Here is a 15528-nt window from a genome sequence, read left to right as displayed (position 1 = left end):
CCACGTGGGGCACCCCAGCTGTGAGAACAGAGGGGGAGGTGAGGGCCCGGGGCTGGGAGGGCCCTGCTGCCAGGGGGCTGCCCACTCTGGCCTGCCGTTGCCCACTCCCGGGCAGTCCCAGATGCAGGCCGGGCTCCCGGGCTCTGGGAGGCCCTGGCTGCTCCCCTCAGTGGTGGGGCTCCCCGGGCCTGGGGCAGCGTGCACCCCAGGAGGCTGGCGGGGCCTGCTCCATGCCCCCGGTGGGTGCTGGGACTGCCGGCTTCCCCGGGACCCAGGAGGAACAAGGCCAGGAGCCGTCCAGGAGGGAGAGGGAAAGGGCCAGTCTGAAACCCCCGGCCGGGGCAGCGGGGCAGACAGCCGGGGGCAGGAAAGGCAAGGTTTCCTCTCAGACCCCTGGCTCCACGTCCAGGGGTTCCTGGGCTGAGGCCCCACCAGACGGGGTCCCCAGGCCGCCTCCTCTGGTTCGTGTGACCCCACAGAGTCAGCAGAAGACTCGGGCGACATCGCCAAGCAGGCAGGGACCATCATCCGTACGCAAGCCTACACAGCAGGCACAGCGTCTTTTTTTAATTTAATATTTATTTATTTTTAGAGGGGAAGGGAGAAAGAGGAGAGAAACATCCGTGTGTGGTTGTCTTGAGCACCCCCTGCTGGGGACCTGGCTCACAGCCCAGGCCTGCGCTCTGACTGGGAATCGCACCGGCGGCCCTTTGGTTCGCAGGCTGGCGCTCCGTCCCCTGAGCCACACCGGCCAGGGTGGGCCCAGCATCCTTTCTTGCTCAGCGTTGGGGGGGATTCTCAAGGGGCGGATGTGGGCGGAGAAGCTGTCCCTTCTGTGAGGCCAGAGGCCTCGCTGCACCCGGATCAGAGCACAGGTGGGCTCAGCTGCTCGGCCACAGGAGGGTGAAGGCTCCACGGCTGCAGCGGAAGTCGGGCTGGGGCTGCCCCGGCGTGGGCTCCACAGACACCAGGCGCCGGGTGCCACGCTGGGTCAGGGGGATGCAGTCGGACACGTGGACCTGCAGGGGGCGACCCTCCCTGAAGTGGACAGGAGAGAGGTCAGCTCCGGACCGGCAGGTGGGCCCGCGGGGACACGGGCGGGGGGCAGCTGGGCAGTGGGGCCGGCCCGCCCCCGCCCGCCCCCACCTGCCCTGCTCACCCCTGGCAGTGTGCGGCCAGCACGCCCACCAGCTCCCCCACGCGGTTGTCCAGCGGCGGCCTCGAGTGGTGCAGACACACCACCAGGTCATCCTGGCCCTTCGCGTGCAGCACCACCAGCTGGTCCCGCCCGCTGGTCACGCTCAGCCCGGTCACCTGGGGGCAGTCAGGGTCAGGGAGCGGCAGGCCCTCCTCCCGACCCTGCACCCCCAGGGCCCGGCCTCTGGGGCCCCCCGGCTGCCCCGCAACCGGCCTCCCCAGGGCCCGCCTCCTGCCCAGTGGCTCTCGAGTCCCTGGCCGAGCTGGTGGTGCTAAGGGGCTGACCTTTCAGCGCTCTGGCCTTTCCATTCCTTCTAAGTAGCCACACTGGCTGTGGCTCTGGACCCGGTGCCCCCGCCCCTGGACAGTCACAGAGCCCCTGGCCTGGATCTGCCCGGGGCCAACCCTTGCCCTGTGGGAACAGGGGCGGGGTTCCAGGGTCCCGTGAGCCACAGACCCAGGTGATGAGCGGGGTCCACAAAGCCCTGGTGGGTGACCGCCAGCCAGGCACAGGTGTGGGGCGGGGTGTGCGGGCCAGAGAGTAGAGGGTGGGGGGATGGAGGGGGCTACGCCCACAGGAAGACATACAGGCTGTTGAGTGGGGCATCCTGAGCTGAGACTGTTCTAGAAGCTCCAGCAGGTGGGAGAGGAGGGGCCCACGGACGCCCCGCCCCGCCCCACGGCTCACCGCGTCCAGGGGCACGGCCCGCATCACCCGGTACTGCCGGCCGGGGTCCAGCTTGTACAGGTGCCTGTCAGTGAGCAGGAGCGCGCGGTCCCGGCGCTTGTTGAAGCGGTTCACCTGCGGGGCCACGCCCGGGGTCACTCGCCACCCCGCCCCCTCCCAGCCCCGCCCTGTGCCCTCCCTGCCCGGGCTGGAGCTGGCCCTTTCCCACGTGCCAGGAGCCGCTGCGAGGCCCCTCGGGGGTCCTGGGCCGGGGCCCTCGCCCCTGCTCACCTTGCGGACGTGGCTGGAGAAGAGGACACACGCGAAGCCATCCTTGTCCCGTAGCGTCTTCAGGCACTGAGCGAACAGGCTGGAGGCGGTGGGGTTGTCGGCGGCCTGAGCACAGATGGGGGCCGCTTGGCACGGGGTCCTGGGGCCGTGCCCGACCGACGGCGGCGCCGGGCGGGTGGCACGGCCGCCCCACAGCTTGGGACCGGGCCGCGCGCACCGCCTCCGCGGCGCCCGCCCTCCCGCCACGCGAGCCCCGCCTCAGGCCAGGCCTGGACGGGCGCCGAGAAGGCAGCGGCCCGCGCGGACCGGCCCCTCCCTGCAGACGCCCCCCGGGGAAACCCTGGCCCCTGAGCCCTCTTCTCTTGCAGATCCAGCCAGGCCGTGCTGACGGCACCTGCCCACGGGACCGGGAGCCTCAGCCGGGGTGTTGGCTGGGGGTGGGGGGCTGTGCCTGAGGACGGGGGGCTGGACGATGCCTGAGAAGGGGGGATGTTCCTGAGAATAGGGGGGCTGGCCTAGGAATGGAGGCGTGCTCAGTGGAGCCCAGCCGGCTGGTTCTGGGTGAAAAGCCTTAAACCTCAGGGGCAGAGGGACCGAGGGGCAGACCCAGGGACGGGACAGAGCAAGGCCTCGGCGGGGCCCTCCGCCCTGACACTCACGGATGACAAGTAGTCTTGCAGCCAGGCCCGCCGGCAGCCCCAGTCCGGCCGGAGCTCCTGCAGGGCCCCCATGGCGGCCACCTTGGCCTTGATCTGGGCCATGTCTGACGGGGGGATGTTCTTCACCAGCTGCCGGGCCCGCCACCTGGGGAGGGACGGCTGCTCAGATGGGCCCCCGGGCCTCCCTCCCCTCCCCCAGCCCTGGCCCTGCCTCTCATGCCCCCCCACCCCCGCAGGAGAAGGCCAAGCCCCTCAGCCCAACACTGGCCGCCCTCTGCTTCCCAGCCGCCCCTCCTGCTCTGAGCCCCGGCTCCCGGAGACCTCCTGCCCCGCTTGCTCCTGGAGCGCCCGCCGCCCTTCCCTGCGGGCCCCGCGTGAGGAGCCCGAGGCCCCTGTCCCCTCGAGTGTCCCGCATGGTGTGGGACAGCACGGCTCTGATGCCGCTGGCGGGAGCGGGCAGCCTGGGTTCCCCCTGCTTCCCGGACGTCATCATCTCCCCACCCCCCGAGCGCGGGGTCCCGGCGACTGTGTGGCCAAGGCCAGGTGTGCAGCGGGCACTAGCTGAGCTGGGGAAAGCGAGGGGCAGCGAGGGCGGCACCTGCAGAAGAGCACGCGGCAGGCGTCCTGGAAAGGCTGCAGCACGGCCGGGGGCGGTGGCCAGACGAGGTCCCGGCCGTAGAGCGGCGGCTGCCGCGCCGCCTGGAACTGCCGGTACAGCTCCGCCAGGTGGGCGCGCACCTTGTGCTTCCGGAACCAGCGCATGATGGTGTAGACGGCCCGCAGTCGCCGACAGTGCCAGCGTGCCAGCGTGCCCCGCCAGGCCTGGGGTGGGGTCCGGGTGGACGGGTCAGGCCCTGCCAGGCCCGCCTCCTCACCGCAACCCCGCCCAGGTCTGTCTGGGGGACACCCTGCTCTCAGGGAAGCCCTCTGCGCCCTCCGCCGCCTGTGCAGGCCAGCGGGGCGCCCCCGCCCCCGCCTCCCGTGAGCCACATCCAAAGGGCTGCTCCCCTGACCCAGGCCTTCAGGCTGAGACCGCCCCCAGCTGGGGACTCCCAGGTGTCCCAGGAGAAAAGCATGTGACAAGGGGATGGGGGCAGCGCAGCCCATTCCCCACCTACGGGGGCAGCTGCCAACTGTCCACCCGGAACCTGACCTGGTCCGGTCCTCACCTCCCACTCCCAGGAGAATCTAGATGGAGGGGCGCCCCGAGACGCAGCCGTCAGAGCCCAGACCGCAGGCCCCCCAGGCAGGCAGGCAGGCAGGCAGGCAGCCCAGCGGACCCCCGATTAAGTCAGGGGCTGTGGCTGTCCAGACCCCGCCCAGGACAGTGCCCGGGACGCTGACAGGCAGGTGCGTGCCAGCAACAGGGCAGTGCGAGCCTTCGAGCCCCCGTGTGTCCGGTAGCAGCGCTGGGTCGCAGCCTTAAAGACAGCGCCTCTTGCCAGAGGCGGCAGCGGTGCGCCGGCGTCCCTGCCGACGGGACCCTGTGTTTCTGCAAGGCGTGGCGGGCAGGCGTGGGACAGTGGGGGACGTTTAGATAAGGCCGCACGCTGGCCACCGAAACACACAGGCTCCGCGCGGTCAGCGTTAGGGTTCTGGGGTGTCGGCGGGGCCGTCAAGGCGAGTGTCTTTGTGCTTAGCCCATCCCTGCGGACGTGTTTAGGGGTGGCGCTATGTTACATGGTTCAGGAGAAGTTCAGACCTGGACCCCTCTGGGTGTCTGTATGTGGGTGTGAGGAGAGAGGCAGAGGGACAGGGAGACAGCGACAGGGCGGGGCGCACGGGACCTAACAATCTAAGTGAGCAGCCATCAGAGCGCAAGTCTTTCTGCTTTTCCGCCCGTTTGGAATGTTACAAACAGCCCGGCTGGGGCGGCTCAGCGGACTGAGCGCCGGCCTGCAAACCAAAGGGTCGCCGGTTCAATGCCCAGTCGGGGCCCAGGCCTGGGCTGTGGGCCGGCTCCCCAGCAGGGGGCGCGTGAGAGGCCTCCGCACATGGGTGTTTCCCTCCCTCCCTTCTCCCCTCCCTACAAGGCTGTGGGGAGCGGTGGGAAAAAACCATCGCCCCAATGATTATAAGTGAAATGATTTGTTCCAACATCACGGGGCGGAAGGGCAGGCGTCTGAGCAAGCGCACGGCGATGCGGTGACGCGGTGACGCAGTGACGCGGAGGGCACTGGGCGGGAGTGTGGGAATCGAGCTCACGGCTCGGCACACTCTCCTCTAGGGCTGAAACCGTCCAGAATAAATAGGAGGAGGAAAAAACGGAGGGAGGGAGGCTCCAGAAAACCTTGATGTGAGCACCTGAGTCCACCTGGAGCTGGCGGCCGCAGGGCTGTGGCGACTTGGGCCAGATCCACACTTTTTGCTTAAGTCGAGGGCTGTCTCCTGGGAGCGAGCTGGGAGCCTGCACCACGTGGAAGGGCGTAGCCTGCTCCTCGGCCCCCCCTCCCCCGGCAACGCCCCGCAGCCTCAGCCGCACCTTCTGCAGCAGCAGCACGATGATCGGGATGAGGCGCGCGCGGCTCTGCTCCAGCGCCACCAGCGTCTGCGGCGAGCGGATGAAGATCTTGCTGTGGCCAAAGGCCACGTCCTCCTGCAGCCCGTGCTGCTCCACGAGGGCGCTCACGGCTGCGCGGTCCGAGCCCAGCAGGTGGTTGGGCCACGTATATTCGCAGGTCATCTTGTACCTGTCGCCACAGCACAGGGCAGTGGGCACCAGGCCCTGGGGAGGGGCGGCCGGCCCCTCCGCGTCCTCCCCGGCGCGCGGCCGACCCCGTAGCCCTGCCCACACGCCGACAAAGTGCGCCGGACAAAGTGCGCCGGCCGGGCCCTGTCCCACCCCCGTGTCCCGAGGGTCCTTGCGACGTTAGCGCCCCTGTGCGTCGGGTCTGAGGAGCTGCTCCCGGGAGCCCCTGCCTGCCCCTTGCCCCCTGCGCTCGCCCCCTACACGGCCCACAGGGACGGGAGGGGGCGGCCGTACCTGAGCAGGAACCGAGGGTAGGGCTGGCGGGAGGCGAAGCCGGCCCTGCGGACCCTCACGTTCTCCAGCAGCCCCAGGTACGCGACCTGGTGGCGGCAGTGGCCCTCGTCCAGCCGCGCAGCCGCCTTGTCCTCGTTGGGCTTGATGCAGCGCACATAGAAGGGTTCCTGGGCGGCAGAGGGCAGAGGACGCTCGGAGGCCCGTGTGGCGGCCTGGCCCCCTGGCATCTTGACTGGAGCGTGCACGCCCCCCCACCCCCGCCCCCGGCTCCCGCCCGCGCCCCCCGCTGCCGGCAGGGGCTCGCAGCAGACATGGAAGAAACAGCCCCTCCCAACGCCCCGCGGAGGCCGTTGGCGGCCCACCTGACACCCAGGCACAAAGGACGGGCCAGGGGCCAGGGGCCAGGGTGGGGTCGGGGCCTGGCTGGTACCTTGGAGGCCAGGTTTTCTACCAGGGCCACCATGGAGTTCTTGAAGAGCGTGCCGGCCGTGAGGGGGCGCTTGGTCACTTCTGTGATGTCCTGCTGCCCGTCCGGCCACATGGCCCGCAGGGTGGGGTCCGCGCTGTGGACGTAGGCACCGTGCTCAGCTGCCCTTGGGAGGCAGCCCCACTGGCTCGGCCATTCACAGCCGTCCGGCCGTCAGGCAGGATCCAGACCCCGCGTGTGGCCTGCCCGCCCACGCCCCAGGCGGCTCACCTGTTGTACAGCAGCCGCTTGAAGTCCTGGAAGAGGGTGTCTCTGTTCTTGTCGATGAAGCCCTGGACGGAGTACCTGTGGGGCCGGGGCCGGGCGTGAGGAACGAGAGCTGCCTCCCTGCCGGGGCTGCACTGTGGGGGCCCAGGTACGCGCACTTCTGAAAGCCCCCCGGGAGAGTCTCGGGTGCAGCCAGGGCCGAGAACTGCTCTTAAAAACCCTCTGGCGAAGGACACGTGTCTGCCATCTTAGACAGGGAGCAGGCGGCAGGGAGGGCCGGAGGTTCAGTGGGGGCCTTACGTGACGTCCCCGGCATAGTGCTTGATGCGGAAATCGCGGCCAAACTCCATGGTCTTGTCCGTGGGGCAGAGCTGGTGGGAGGAGGGGTTGGCCAGGGTCAGGATCAGGGCCCGGGGGGCGGCAGCGGTCCCGCGGGGGAGGCCGGGCCTCCACGGCCGGCGGCCAAGGTGGACGGGCTGTCGGAGCACGCGGGGTGCGCGCCAGCCCGGCGGCGGGAGGGCGGGAGGGCGGGGCGGCACCTGGCGGCTGGTGTAGTGCGGGTGGTGGCGGTGGTGCGTGTCCAGGGTCTGAAGGAAGATGCGGTCGGTGATGGGGCCCGCGGTGCTGCAGGCCTCGTCAAGCACGGCCAGGATGCCCCGGTGCGGCCGCTCCACCAGGTCCACGATGGTGGCGTTGTTGAAGTACTCCACCTGCGGCAGAGCGCGTGCGGTGGCTGCCGGCCCCGCCGGCCTCCGCCGGGCCCGCCGCCTCCCCGCCAGGGCCTGCGCCGCTCAGGGGGTACTCACGCTCTGCCAGGCGATGCCCTCCCGCTGGTACTCCTCCTGCTCCTGCTTCAGGATGAGCTGGATGAAGAGCTGCTGCAGCTTCTCGTTGCAGTAGTTGATGCAGAACTGCTCGAAGCTGGAGCGAGGGCACGCCAGCGTCATGCCGCCGCCCGGGGGCCCGAAGCGCCCCGAAGCTGGCCCGCGGGGCCCCTGGCCTCGCCGGGGGTGCCCGCCCCAAGCTGGGCCTCTCCGTCGCCCCAGCCCCCACCTCCGGCAGGAGCGCTCAGCGCTTTGCCTTCCTGGGCACTGCCGGACAGGCGCACGCTGAGGCAGGCTTGGCCATGACCCCGGGGCTGGGGCCCGCCAGGACAGATACCGGACACCCCGCTCCCTAGGCAGCGAGCTCCCGGGACGGAGGCGGCCTGGGAGGCTGGGGGTCAGAGCTGGGCCGCCCACCTGTTGACGGGGAACACCTCGAAGCCGTAGATGTCCAGCACGCCAATGACTGTGTCCTTGCCATCCCGCCGGGGGTCCCGGTCCCGGGCTTCCATGACACTGTTGATCCGGTTCACCACCCACTCAAACAGCCGCTGGTACACTGCCTGGGGAGAGCCCGGCTGCTGGCCTTGCCTCCTCCAGGAAGGCCTCCTGGGTTCCTCCCCACACTGCCTGTCCCTAGGGTACCTTGGCACAGGCGTCCCGGGCGTAGCTGGCCTCGGCTGCAGTGTGGCCCTTCTCAATGACTTCCCTGCCCCCTGAGGCCACAGTGCGTGCCAGGAGGCAGCGCAGCACCAGCTCCCGGGGCGTGGCTGTCAGCTCGGCCACGTGGTCCACCAGCACCTCCTCGGCCACAGCCAGGGGCCCCTCCTCCTTCTCCACAAACTCGATGTTTCCCTGGTGATGGGGGAACCGGGAAGATTCAGGCTCCACGTCCCCGAAGAGCCCGCAGGTTTTTGCCCAGGCCACAGGGAGGGGTGGCAGGGACGCAGCCAGGGATGAGGCAGCGGTCCCAGACCCTCGAGCCAGGCTCACCAGGTGCAGAATGGCGGCCAGGATGCGGTGCACGGAGCCCACCTCCTCCTCAGTGAAGCCGATCACCCTCATGGCCTCCGTCACCGCCCGGTGGGGGGTGCTCTCGTCGTTGTCCAAAGCCTGGGGGGAAGGGCATGTGCCAACACTGCACCCCCACCTCCACTATGGCCCCTGATGTCCCGCACTGCGCGCCTGCCGCATCAGGGCCCCCGGCGGCCCTCCCCGCCCCCCGCCGGACGCCACCGGGTACCCCAGCGCCCATGGAGCCCCCACTCACGCTGAGCCCCGCGCCCTGGCGGGTGAAGTTGTACAGTGCAGGGTTCCTCTGCAGGTGCAGCTCCTGCAGCTCTCTGTCCTCGCAGCCTTGCAGCACCTGGCAGGCCCACGCCCGGGTCAGGCCCTGCACACATCTGCAGGGCGCGGCCGCCCCCTCGGCCCCTGTCGACCCCGCCCACCATGGGAGCCGGGGGGCGTGGACACTGCCCGGGAGCCCAGGAGCCGGGAGAGCCCACTGCAGTGGTCAGACATGGTGCCAGGCCCAGCCGAGTCCAGGAAAAACCCACTCAGTGGCAGACATGGTGCAGACACGGAGCAAACCCTGAGAACTCGCTTCGATGTCCAGGGAGGAGTCCTGTCCGGGTCAGACAGGGCGCAGACAGACAGGCTGTGTCCAGGGAGAACCTACCCCAGTGGGGCGGGAAGGGGACCGTGGGCGGGCTGTTCGGAGGGGCTGTCTGGTCTGCCCTACCTGCCTACCTTGGCTCACCTGATAGAAGGCGTGGAAGTTCCTTTCACCCACGTGCTGCTTGAGGACCCGAGACTGAGGAGAGAGGGGCAGCTGGACGCACGCCTGGGCGGAGGGGAGCCCCCCAGGACAGGGCCCTGGGCCCCAGGGCGGTGCAGGAAGCTGGGGGGTCAGCCTGGCCACAGAGGGAGCCCCGCCCTAGGAACCTGGGACGTCAGGGAAGGTGCGCTCCCGCCCCTGGGCCCTGGGCCTGGGCAACCCACCTTCTCCAGCAGGTAGCTATGGATGTGCCCCCCCACGGGGTCTCCTTTGAAGTCGAAGTTGATGTCCATGTACTTGCCGAAGCGGCTGGAGTTGTGGTTGCGGTTGGTGCGGGCGTTCCCGAAGGCCTCGAGCACGCAGGTGGACTTGAGCAGCACATCCTTGACCCTGCGAGCAGCACGGGCGGGGGGGGGGGGGGGTCGCGACATGAAGGCCGCGTTGGGCGCCAAGCCCGGGCCCCGCGTCCTCGCCTGCGCCACGCCCCTTGCGGCCCCTTCTGGGCCGTGGCGGAGCCTTCACCCGTGCGCGCGGGGAGAGGCCCTGCCACCCGGGGGCCAGGCCCGGCCACCTGCTGGTTTCACCGGCTGGGCCCGCAGCGAGGGCCGGGGCACGGGCCGCCGCGCTCAGCAACATCTGGCCCCCAGCCCCGTGCCCCCACATCCACAGGAAGAGCAGGCCCCCACACAGGAAGCCGAAGCGGGCAAGCAGCGGGACAGCCCTGATTTCCGGTTTCCGGCTGAAACCCTGACACCTTGCCGGCACCCTGGCCTTCCTGGCCGGCTGGGCGACTTGACCACTTCTGTCCGGTGTCCCGAGAGGGGCCCAGGCCGCCCGCGGGCCCTCCGCACCGCACCCCTCCCCTCCTGGGGCCGGCGCCCTGCGCGGGGCCTCGCCTCCCCCGCCTCGGGGCGAGGCCCTGGGCGAGGGGCCCTGGAGCCTCCCGGACAGACAGCCCTGCGCGGCTCCGCGGCCCCCCCTGCTGCCCGGCTGCCCGCCGCACCTTTCCACCTCAGCCCTCTGGCTGGGGTTGGTGACAGCCGCGATGTACTGCATGATGTGCTTGCTGGCTTCGGTCTTCCCGGCACCGCTCTCTCCTGCCAGACAGACGCACAGGCCCAGTAAGCAGCCCCCTGCGACCGCTCGTGGTGCCCGCCCCCGGGGGCCCCCCCACCGCCCGTCACTCCCAAGCGAAGGCCGGGGGCCTGGGCGGTACCTGAGATGACAATGCAGGTGTCCCTGGACCTGCGCTTCATCGCCCCGTAGGCGGCATTGGCCACGGCGTACAGGTGGGGCGGCCGCTCGTACAGCTCGCGGCCCTGGTACCTGGCAATGGCCTCGGGCCCGTAGAGGGGCAGCTGCTGGTAGGGGTTCACGGACACCAGCACCTCGCCGATGTAGGTGTAGATGCGGCCCTTCTCGAACCTGGCGCGGGCAAGGCCACTCCTCAGCGGGCGGGGACCAGCGCCGGGCCCGGGGGTGGCAGGCCGCGGCCGGGAGCCTGGGGCTCTGGCCCATGCTGGGCACAGCTCGGGGGCGCAGGCGGGGCCCTGCGTCTTCCCGACCCACCCCCACCGCAGTGCACGTTGGGGCCCACACTGCCCTCCAGGGGGTCCTGATGGCACAGGCACTGTGACTGGCCCCCATTTTAGGAAGGGGCTGGCTTGTCCATGGCCACACTGGGCAAGCCAGAGCCAGCGGGCAAGGGCGAGGAGACTGGTCGCAGCCAGGCCGAGAAAGGGGCTGGGAGGCAGAGGGAGGGGCCTCGGGGTTTCCGGTGTCTCCAGGCCTGGGTGGGGCCCCGGGGGCAGAAGGGGACCCGCCCAGCCCCACCCGGCGTCTGGCCTGGGAGTGGTGCCTGGGCTGCGGCAGCACCACCACCCCCAGCTTGTCCCCACTTCTCAGCCCTTCCTTCAGGACCCTGGTCACCGTGGGGGCGCGGGAATCGTGGGGAGCCCTGGTGGGGAGCTGCCGGCGGTGTCTGGGACCTGCCCTTCCTGCAGCACCCAAGGGGATTCCTCTTCCTCAGCTGCCTCTGATGCAGGGGTTCCCTGGCTACATGCCCTCGGCAGCCTCCCCACCTGCGGGGAGGCACCGTCCCCCATGCCCGCTGTGTGGCCGGGGCGCAGCGTCCCCGTGCCTGGAGGGAGCTGGTGATGCGGTCGGCTCGTAAGCCCGTTTGAATGAATGAAGAGCAACCATGCTGAGCTCAGCGTCCCCACCAAACAGCTCACTCCTGGCCCCAGCTCCCCGCCCCCGTCTGCGCTCAGTGGGACGCCTTCCGCTCCCCCGGCTGCCCAGGGCGAGGCTGCAACCCGCGTTGCTGCCACCACCCGGCCCCGGCCCCGGCCCCGGCCCCCAGCCCGCCCTCTGAGCTCCCCCGAGGGAAACTGGGCCCTGTCGCTCAGCCAGCTGTGCCCTGCAGCGGCCCGTGTGTCCCGGGGCTCGCTCGGCTTGCCCACTTCCCCCGGGGTCGGCAAGACCCCTGGCGGGCAGTGGAGCCTCTGTCCTCCTGGTCTGGGTGCCAGTCTGGGAGCCAGGCAGTGGGGCCAAAGGCGCCGGCCGTGTGGGCAGCGGGTCTGGGGAGTCCGCTCCAGCACCGCCTTCCGTCCTGGTCTGTGGGGACAGTCCGGCTGGCCTGGCCATGTGCCCCCGTGGTGACCTGTGTGTGCTGCGCCCCCCCCCCCCCCCCGCACTGGGGACCAGGGAGAGGGGAGCCAGGGCCTGGCCCACCTGAGCTTCAGGTTCTCCATGAAGTCCTCCATAGTCACTTGGTCCAGAAGCACAAAGTCGGCTTTGCCGCACTCGGGACCCTCCTCGTCCTCCATCCTGCCGCCAGGGAGCACCCGGGCCAGGCCACCTGCGACCTTCCTGTGCGGAGGGAGAGGGAGCAGGCCCGGCCCTCAGCTGCCGCCGCACAGCCCCCGCCCTGCGCCGCCGCCCGCGGTGGCGAAGTAGGAAGTGGCGAAGCTCCCCAGGGGTTCTGACCCCTGCTTCCTGGGCGGGCTGCCGAGCGCTGCTCTGCGGGTTCCCTGGGCCCTGGTCCCCAGTGCACCCTCAGCTCGAGCGCGGGCCGGTCCCGCACGGGCAGACGGCCGATGCCCTGGCCTTTGGGGCAGGGGCCTAGGCAGTGACTGTCCTTGGAGTGCGGAGACCGGGCCAGGACGTGAGGGCGGGTTGGGGTCTGGATTCCCCTTCTCCGGGGCGTTTCCCATGGGCATAAGGGCGGCAGCAGCGGGGAGTCCCCGTCCCCAGGGCCCCGCAGCCTAGGTGGCAGTCAGAAGCCGCTCCGCTTTGTCCCCAGACAACATCCCTTGACCACAGGACAAAGCATTTCCCAAATTTGAATCAACCGTGTGCCACCTTTGGGATTCTGCCTAAGAAGCCAGTTTATTTAACACTTGGCCTTTCAATCAACTCACTTTATTATTAGGATGTTATTTATTTTAGAGAGACAGGGAAGGAGGGAGCAAGAGAGGGAGAGACACATCACTGTGTGGTTGCCTTTCACCCTCTCCCAGCCGGGACCACCCGTCCGGGCAGCCCAGGCACGTGCCCTGACCGGGAACCGAGCTGGTGACCTTTCGGTCCACAGGCTGGCGCTCAGTCCACGGAGCCACACCAGCCAGGACTCAACTCACTTTTTAGGCTCTGAAATAGTTTGTTTTGATATGCGAGGCACCCACCCTGCGCCCCAGGCAAATTCCTATGTAATAAAATTGGAAAGTGCTTAATCAGGTGCGGGGTAAAACCAGCCTGTCCCCGTGTGCCCAGCCGAGAGCCTCCCATCTGAGCAGGGCTGGGCAAACTGGGGCCAAGGTTCCCCCTCTCAAGCTCTGTAGACCCCTCAGCCCACGTCTTGGGCTGGTACTTTTGAAGGGCTTTCCAAACCGAAGCTGGGGAGCCCCGGGGGAGCTCTGTGCCAGCCGGCAGCGGTTTCACTTCTCCAAAGCCCTGGGTCAGCGTCCCGAGCTGACGTCGACTCTCAGATGGGACGAGGCAGCCGGTCCAGTGAAACCTCAGGGACACCGAAACTGGATCCTAGCAAAATTCTGTGTCACAAAATAGTTTTCTTTTTTTGCAATCCTCGTCTGAGGATGTCTTTACTTAGGAGAGAGAAGGGGCAGAGAGAAGCATCGGCTTGGTTGCCTCCCGCACATGCCTGGCCTGGGGATCGAGCCCAGGACCGTTCCGGGTGCGCGGAAGGACACTGCGGGGGAGGCACCCAGCCAGGGCCTCCGTTTCCTTTGGGTGTCTTTCCAGGTAAAAACGTCCCAGCCTCTCTTACGTCAGGGACTCAGCTTTTGGGTCCCAGCTTCAGTGCTGCTGTAGCCACTTGGAGCCGAGCCAGGCTCCACCCCCACCCAAGCTGGCAGGGTCCCCTCCCACCAAGGTGACATCCCACAAGCCGTCTCCCTCCTCGCAGCACAGGCGTGGCTGACCAGCAGCCTCAGCAGGGGCCACGCCTGCGGGACCTCGCAGCCGGTGATGGGCCAACAGGAGGGAGGCGCTGTCCCGCCCCCCCGGACCGCTGCACACGCCCTTCCTGCCTCTCGGCTCCCTCATAGAGTTTGACTCCATCGCTGCCTCCCACAGCTCCCGCGCGGGAGGCCTGGCTCTGAAGGCAGAGGAGCGGCTCCCAGGCCTCCCTCCCTGTCCCTGGCTGCTCAGAGGGGTCAGTAGGGCCGGACTCCTGGTTCCAAGGTGGGGCTTTCGGCCTGGGGGTGTGGCTGACACCACTGGGGGCCTGGCACCGTCGGCTGCTGCATTTCCCGTCACGGTCACAAGCTGAACGGCCGCCCGCCAGCCTGGCCCGTGGCTCTAACCCCGCAGGGCTGAGGTCCAGCCTGTGAGTGTGCGGCAGCCGGGCTCTCACCAGGTGACACTGGTCGTCGCTCTCGCTAGGGCGTCAGCTCACACCTGGGTCCCGGCAGAGACGCGGAGCCCCGTCCAGCCCCCGGAAGCCACCCCAGGATCTCCCTGGGCACCTCTCAAGCACAGGCCTTTGCCCCCCGCCACAGCTTTCAAAGGCACCAGCAGGGCGGGGTCTTTCTCTTCTTCGCACTGAGCATACTGTGGAAAGCAGAGACAGGCTGCACTGAACTGCACGTTTAGAATCTCTTTATTAAATGTCCCTGGTTCTGGAAGCAGGCAGAAGACACAGTGTCCAACCTGAGGTTGGAGAATGTCAGTCATGTGCCAGGCCCAGGGCCTCCCACGTTCTAGCTGAGAGTCAGAAACTCCTGGCTCCTTGCAGAAGGGGGCAGGCGAGGACCGGAGCCTGCCTGAGAGAAGTAAGAGGCAGAGCCCGCGCCCCAATTCCGCTGCAGTCTCCCCAGGTGTGTCAGCACGGACGGGCCTCCATCACTGGACGTCCACTTCCTCTGCAAAAACAAGAGAATCAGACACCGCCGAGGCCGGCAGGCGGCCAGTGGCCAGAACCAACCCAGCCCGGGTTCCCGCTCCTGGCCCCGCTGGGAGCCTCTGTGGCAGCCACTCGTTCCGGTCCACACCGCTGACCTCAAAGACCCCCAGGGAAGGGTGTGTGTTGGGCCCCAAACCACAAAGGCTGTCAACTGCCTGACTTACAACGTGGAAAGGTCAGAACAGAGGGTGGTTCTGAACGTCCCAGCCAGGGCCCAGGCCTCCCTGCACGGCCCCACCCCGGTGGCCACCGAAGGGACACCTCTTGGTCCCTTCCAGCTCCGACGTCCTGGCGTTTCTGGGGCAGGGACACGTGGTGAGCAGCCTGCTGAGGGGAGGTGCCCCCCAGCGACCGGGCGGGGTCTGGCCCCGGGCCCGCAGCCAACGAGGCAGAGGCCGGCCGTCCATGCCGGTGGCAGCTGGAGCGCCAGGCCCCCCGGGAGGGGCCCTGTGTGCAGGGAAGCCAGGCGGTTCACCGTGCACGCGGCACGCTGGCTCCCCGCTCGGGAGGCGGGGCTGCCTTGGACAATCCTGAACCAACAGTCCGGGCCAGAGGGCAGCCACCTCGCTCCCAGAACCACAGCAACACGAGACTCACGGAAAAGAAGCGTCTCCCTGATGGCTGCTCCGGGGAGGCTGGTGTGTTCAGCGCCTGGACTTGGACAGGAGAGACCGGAGTCCCCTGGCAGCTTCGACCTTCAAGGGGGACGGTGTGTTGTGACCTGTGCCCAGAGAGCCCAGGAGCCCTGCCCGCCCGCACTCAGGGCCCCGGCGCCACGGGGAGGACACAGGCCTTCCCTCTGGCCAGCCCGCCTGTCGCGGCTGCGTGCACCTGGACACCAACCTCTGACCCTGCCGTCTGTACCAGATGGACCGCCCTGCGGCTTCTCCAAGGCTTTCACCGGGGGGAGGCGCCAGGCCCCTGGTCGCATGCAGAACAGAGCCCGTGAGCAGCAAGCGGTGACCCGCCTCCCGCCTGCAGTGCCAACCATGAGCGCCAAGGGGGTGGTGT

General features: G+C 69.0%; 1 protein-coding gene across 1 annotated transcript; it reads right to left on the bottom strand.

Annotated features, from left to right (window-relative positions):
* Nucleotides 1-561: 561 nt before the first annotated feature.
* MYO1G (myosin IG) lies at nucleotides 562-11920 on the bottom strand. Its single transcript, XM_054571290.1, has 22 exons — nucleotides 11826-11920; nucleotides 10309-10517; nucleotides 10096-10189; nucleotides 9317-9482; nucleotides 9075-9128; nucleotides 8586-8681; nucleotides 8309-8428; nucleotides 7961-8170; nucleotides 7733-7878; nucleotides 7298-7412; nucleotides 7031-7201; nucleotides 6792-6862; nucleotides 6495-6569; nucleotides 6228-6360; nucleotides 5798-5964; nucleotides 5297-5504; nucleotides 3413-3636; nucleotides 2815-2959; nucleotides 2156-2260; nucleotides 1886-1999; nucleotides 1160-1314; nucleotides 562-1038 (listed from the first exon to the last, which is right to left on the bottom strand). The coding sequence occupies exons 1-22, from the start codon at nucleotides 11918-11920 to the stop codon at nucleotides 882-884; spliced, it is 3030 nt and encodes a 1009-aa protein (XP_054427265.1). The 3' UTR covers nucleotides 562-881.
* Nucleotides 11921-15528: the final 3608 nt, after the last annotated feature.

The sequence above is a fragment of the Pteronotus mesoamericanus genome, unplaced genomic scaffold, assembly GCF_021234165.1.
Source record: "Pteronotus mesoamericanus isolate MK-2021 breed Mesoamerican mustached bat unplaced genomic scaffold, CSHL_Meso_final contig_220, whole genome shotgun sequence".
NCBI classification, from domain to species: domain Eukaryota; kingdom Metazoa; phylum Chordata; class Mammalia; order Chiroptera; family Mormoopidae; genus Pteronotus; species Pteronotus mesoamericanus.
This window is presented reverse-complemented; position numbering and strand designations above follow the sequence as displayed.

Excerpts from the sequence above, each read along its gene's own strand:
- MYO1G (XM_054571290.1), bottom strand. The coding sequence starts at position 11,920 with ATGGAGGACGAGGAGGGTCCCGAGTGCGGCAAAGCCGACTTTGTGCTT. Across the intron at positions 6,863-7,030 it reads CGCACTACACCAGCCGCCAG|CTCTGCCCCACGGACAAGAC; the intron begins GTGCCGCCCCGC and ends TCCTCCCACCAG. Across the intron at positions 2,261-2,814 it reads TGCAAGACTACTTGTCATCC|GCCGCCGACAACCCCACCGC; the intron begins GTGAGTGTCAGG and ends ATCTGTGCTCAG.